This window comes from Amphimedon queenslandica, unplaced genomic scaffold (genome assembly GCF_000090795.2).
Source record: "Amphimedon queenslandica unplaced genomic scaffold, v1.1 AMPQUscaffold_13034, whole genome shotgun sequence".
Lineage (NCBI taxonomy): Eukaryota > Metazoa > Porifera > Demospongiae > Haplosclerida > Niphatidae > Amphimedon > Amphimedon queenslandica.
In genome coordinates, this window is record NW_003546730.1 from 9,811 (window position 1) to 16,009 (window position 6,199).

General features: G+C 29.9%; 1 protein-coding gene and 1 long non-coding RNA gene across 2 annotated transcripts; one reads left to right on the plus strand and one right to left on the minus strand.

Moving 5' to 3' along the window:
- Positions 1 to 210: 210 nt before the first annotated feature.
- On the plus strand, positions 211 to 2,824 carry LOC109585625 (uncharacterized). The gene is made up of 8 exons (XM_020001760.1): positions 211 to 304; positions 373 to 684; positions 1,008 to 1,256; positions 1,392 to 1,453; positions 1,738 to 1,927; positions 2,069 to 2,143; positions 2,461 to 2,584; positions 2,642 to 2,824. The coding sequence occupies exons 1-7, from the start codon at positions 250 to 252 to the stop codon at positions 2,568 to 2,570; spliced, it is 1,053 nt and encodes a 350-aa protein (XP_019857319.1). The 5' UTR covers positions 211 to 249; the 3' UTR covers positions 2,571 to 2,584; positions 2,642 to 2,824.
- Positions 2,825 to 4,299: 1,475 nt separating this feature from the next.
- On the minus strand, positions 4,300 to 4,810 carry LOC109585626 (uncharacterized). Its single transcript, XR_002186575.1, has 3 exons — positions 4,773 to 4,810; positions 4,555 to 4,726; positions 4,300 to 4,508 (listed from the first exon to the last, which is right to left on the minus strand). It is a non-coding gene; the product is annotated as an uncharacterized LOC109585626 (long non-coding RNA).
- Positions 4,811 to 6,199: the final 1,389 nt, after the last annotated feature.

Here is a 6,199-nt window from a genome sequence, read left to right on the forward strand (position 1 = left end):
CCAAATGAAAATTAATTAGTTAATGCTGGATGTAGACTATGATGATACAAATGTAGGCATTTATGCACAATTATCTCATAATCATTAGGTCGTTTGGTATAACGGCTCAAATTTTTGCATGGAATATTTCCATGCCGTAGAAGGACATTTGTTGTCAAAATATTTAAAGAATGCATTATATACTTAGTCAGCAATAGCTGTTATGCTATACTCACAATTGACTGCACATTCAGCTTCCACAAGTATAAAATGACTTTTCTTTTGTTGGCTTTTTGCCTCTGGCACTCTCTTGCCTTCTCTCAAGGTATGTTTAAATTAGGTTGCTCTCACAGTTACTATTTCATCTGTCTAATCTTTTATTATTAATTTTAGTTATAATATTATCACCAAATGATACAGTTTCTGTATGTCAAGGAGAAGTGCAAGCAATAACATGTAATGTGACTGGATCTGTACTCTTATGGGAATATGGAAATAATTCCACCAGCTTCAGTATTGGAAACACCGGACCACAGGAAATTAGGCCATTTAATTTTGTATTACAGTCTCATGGTAATGGTATACTGGTTTCAGTTGCAACTGTTAATGTTTCTACATCAATAAATGGGAGTACCCTTGAGTGTAGGAATACAGGATCAAGCACAGATTCCAGTATAAGGCGAAAAATCAGCTTTAATGTTAAATGTAAGTAGGTTTAGATTAATACCGAGTATGCTGTATTCAAAGTATTACATATGACCATTGTTAGCTATTGCTGTTTCTACAATATTTAAAACTAGAGTGCTAACTGTACATGTATAAGCATGTACCAAAATCATTTTGTGTTTTATGTAGCTAAGAGGTCTTAGAGAGAGGGAGTGGTGGAAAGAAATGTGATAGCACATTCCAATAAAAGGTGTTTATGATAGCTGCAATATCAAGTGATGCATGTTAGGCATTTATCAAAGGATACATACCAGTACTTGTTTATAGTAAAAATACAATATTTATTTTTTGCCCTATTACAGATTCATTTCCAAACAGTTACCTTAATGTTGATGCTGTATCATCAGATACATTATTAATATCTTGGGCTGGAGCTGATTGTATACAATCATATGATGTATTCATTAATGGAACTAATGTTAATACTACCAGTGGAATGAGTCTATTGTATAATACTGGAGGAGCTATTGGCAGTATTGATGTATTGGTTAATAGTGTTGATTATTATGGAAGAGCAGTGGGTAACTTATCAACTCAATATCAATTTAACAGTAAGTGATCTATAGTGACAAGAATACACCTTAGAGCATGTATCATTAACCAATTATAGTGATTCCTATTGATAATGTTATGATAAGCTACAGTTGTGCAGTGTTCTATTTGAACAATCACAACTCTATTTTTAGAATACAACTTTGAGGCTGAGGCTATTATTAGTAACAATATGTCACTGGTCATAATAATTGAGGTAATATTGTTATATTTATATTTATTAAGTTAATAATTTTTGTACATGGCAAATAAAGTATTAATAGAAATTACAGTATTATCTTCTGCTATATAGAAGTTTGAGCTGATTACAACTTAAATTTTTCAAGCTATGGCCATTTTTGAAAAAAAACCCAAGGCTATAACCCTTATTTTTTTCTTTAAAATGGTTTTAAAATCACCCCCAATTTTTATTAGATTTTCTGATACATATCAATGTCCGTATGCTGTATAGCATTAACAAACTTGCCAATTGTTTTATAGGATAATTACATTATTCAACAGCCTGCTCCATTATCCTGTGAATTGACTGTAACTAACTTAATTCAGTCATCAATGGACTGTCTCTCTAAAAGATTGTTTATATTCACTAATGTCACTGAAGGAGATGTGTATAATTATACTGTTACTATTACTAATGTTGTTGGGTCTACTGTTAAGAATGATTCCATAGGTACATAATGAGTGTATTGAGTCAAATTGTTATGATGATTTACTGGAAAATAGTATCATTTTGCTATGCTAAATATGTACATGTAGTCTACACTTATAATGAAATAATTTAATGTATATTTTTTTTAACTTGCAATACTAGAACGAACATGTCCATCAAATGCTCAAAATTGCTGTTCAACTTTTCCAACATCTTCCCAGTCTTGTTCTGCATCAAGTCAGTATTATAATAGTCTAGTCTAGTAGTCAAATTATATTTTGTGCTTCTAATCATTTACAAACTTAAATTCAGTAATATTGTACTATAATGTGAAGCCCCCAAATACATGGATTAATCTAGTTTTGAATTCTTGCTCAAAATAGGAAGTGAAATTATGTTATTTTTGTCATATCAAATGCATTAATTGTATGTCATTATTCACATATTGCTTGTTGTTATTCTTGTTTTTGCTATCAATATTATTATTATTATTATTATTATTATTATTATTACTATTATTATTATTATTATTATTATATTATTATTATTATTAGCTACAGATCCGTGTACACCAACTCCCAGTAATAGACCTGGTGGATCAAATTGTGTTCTTCCTTGGATATTTGGTGTGATAGCTGGGACAGTGGTGGTTTCTTTGATTTAGCTTTTACTTCAAAGGTAAAACTAGTAATGAAATCTGTTTTATTTTCATTATAAGCACTAATCATGTAGAAGACTTACAACATTGTGCACTACAAGAAGCATAATGTCTTCCTGAGTAGAAAATATTAGTGTCATAATAGCTCTTCATTAGCATCAATTCTATTACTAACTTAGACATTTCATTAGCTACATATGCAGAGTGTGTATCAATTTAGTTTTCCTTTTTGATAGTCAATTTAATCAAACAACAAAACTTACTGTCTATTTCAATATAATCACACAAAAATTAATAGCTACTTATACATTGTATACATTTAAACATGAAGATAAGTGTATGCATGTTGCTCAATGTATAGCAAGTGACAGTTGCTGTATCATTCATTGTACATACACTGTTCCTTGAGGCAACTAAATACATTACTGGTACAAAAGATGTAGTGAACACACACACACATGAATAGCAACACTATCAGTTATAGATGTGTCCGTATGCATTGTTAAGTTTAGTATCAATGACTTGTTCTTGTTGTTCATTGTTGAAAGTTGGTAAATCATATATTGGACCAATGTCTACTGGTGATCTTTCTCTTAGTGTATTCCCTTTATTCTTCATTATACAGTATACAATGATACTAGTAATTATTGATGTAATGAGTCCAGTTAATAGACCAGTGATAGGTACTGCAATAGCAACTGAATGTGTGTGTATAATAGATACATTAGATATGTACATACATTAATGTATTAACTAACCAGAACTGATGATGGATCCTGTACATGTTGATTGTGATACTGTTATGATAGAAGTACAGCCTAATAAATATAATATAGTAATACCATTATATAGCTAATAATTTGGAGGAGAAACTTTTAGGTAAACTTAACTACTTGATAGACCTATACTAACACAATTATTTATTCTTAAAAATGGTCACTAACTTTTATGCATTTAGCAGTTGACCAGTGAAAAAGCATTTTTAAGAAATGGCTATAACTTGAAAATTTTAAGTTGGAATCAGCTCAAAATTTCTACACAGCATAAGGATGTCAATATGTATCAGAAAATTTAATAAAAATTTGAGATAATTTTTGAGCCATTTTTTGGAAAAAACCATGATTTATAGCCTTGGGTATTTTTTAGAATTTTGGCGTATTCTTGAAATGGCCTTAACTCGAAAAATTTAAGTCGGAATCAGCTCAAACTTTCTACACAGCATAAGTGCATTTATATGTATAAGAAAATTAAATAAAAATTTAGGGTCTTTTCGGAGCCAATTTTTGGAAAAACCATGGGCTATAGCCTTGGGTATTTTTTAGAATTTTGATGTTTTTTAAAATGGCCATAACTCGAAAAATTTAAGTCAGAATCAACTCAAACTTTCTACACAGCATAAGTGTATCTATATGTATAAGAAAATTAAATAAAAATTTGAGGTAATTTTTGAGCCATTTTTTTGAGAAAACTATGGGCTATAGCCCTAGGTATTTTTCAGAGTTTTGGCGTTTTCTTAAAATAGCCATAACTTGAAAAATTGAAGTCGAAATCAGCTCAAACTTTCTACACAGCGTAAGTACATCAATATGTATCAGAAACATTAATAAAAATAATGTATATAGTACAGGAAAATTGGCATAATAGCTTCATTAATTTTTGCACAGTTAATGTGTAACTTATTTCAATGACTTTACATGATTTAGAATCACTATACCAACTTGGTACCATTGATAGTTCTATGCTACTTGAAGACAATAATTTATCATCAATGATCATCATAGATATTGATATTGAGTCATCGCTGCTACTGGTGGTAGCATCAGATGAACTTTCTGTAGCTGAAACTATAACAAATATAATATACATGCATCATATCATTACCAGTGAAAGTGGTTGTTGTTGTTGTTGAAATTGACTGTTGCTCAGTGATATGAACTGTAACTACTATGTATGACACTTTATACTACACAATAATCATTAATAAACAAACCTGTAATGTTAATCAGTGGTCCCTCTCCAATAGCATTAACTGGTTTTATGTATACAGTATATTCATTATTGGGATATAGTCCATTAATAGTTACATTAGTATCAGTTGTATTAATAGTAATATTGTGTACACTAACAATGTAATGTACTGGAGGATAGTGTAATGTAACATCCTATTAATGATAATAATGATTTATAGTTAATAATATCTTAACATACTTCATTGATATTCCACCATATTGTAATACTATCAGTTGATATCTGATCCCAACTAATTCTAACAACTTGAGCTGGTACTATAAGAAATACAATGAGTGTGTGTGTGTATAGTACTTACCATTCCATATATACTGTATTAATGATGAAGGAGGTCCTTCTCTTCCAATAGTATCAATAGGAATAATAATAAATGAATAATTAGTACCAATAATAAGAGAAGGAATAGTTGCTGATGATACATTATTGATCATATGTCCATTAATATTATCATCACTGATTATTGTAATATTATAATATTGAATACAGTGTACTTCATCATTCTTTTCATAGTACCAGTTCATCAATACTGTATTGTTATTAATTGGTATTATCTTTATATTAATAACTGATACTGGTACACCTATACATAGATACAGTATTATGATACATTATGATTCATGATGTATCTTACCTGCAGTGTGTACTGTTAATGTATTACTAAAATGAACTCCATCTCCAGAGCAGTCAATAACAGTGCCATGAATATGTAATGGAACAGACTCTCTTGTAGCAGTACTTGTTAATGTTGATGTAGTATCATTAGTATCAGTGATTTTTAATGTAAAGCCTTTGAGAAGTTGAGGATTAATATTGATTAGAACACGATATGTCCTGTCAATTCTCCATACAACAACTAATCCCCCTTGATAACTAGTAATACAAGTGAATTCTAGTTTATCTCCAGGACATACAATATCATATGATGGAGAGGACTGGCTGAGTGACACTGTAGTTGATGATACTAATAATAAATCACATTACTAATAAGTGATAAATTATAATGAAACTTACCACAGACACTGCTTGACAACAGAATAAAGAATATGATAATCATCTTCAAATATCAGCCACACTTTGATTGAGTAAAAAACACTTGTTAGTTATGCCGCACTTCAATTTGCAATAACTTTTATTCCTTTATATTGCAATTCATGCTCTCCTACTATGACTAATGCAACATATTGATTGTTATTTCATCATGACGTCCCTCTACATTCACCAGAGTATTATTGTTCCAAGAATTTATATTGTTGCAAAGTGTTTCAGCTAGTATAACTACTGGTTTAATGACAGCTAGTCCCCAACACTGGACATCACATTTATAAAAAAAGTGTTGCCATAGCTTTATGTATGTACAATAGTTGTGGAATAATAATTATTATAAAAGTTATAATTATTGAGTAATTGCAAACTTGGACCTGCATGAGAAATGGAATCTACTGTTATTTTTTACAACTAGTTAATGATGCACTTAATTTTCTTCAATCATTACAATAATTAGCACACAAATCTTATTGTGTTATTTAAAAATCACAATTTTTTATTTTAATATTTCTAATTGTCATTTCCCAATTCAATTATTGTTTTGTACATCAATGCTTTTATCT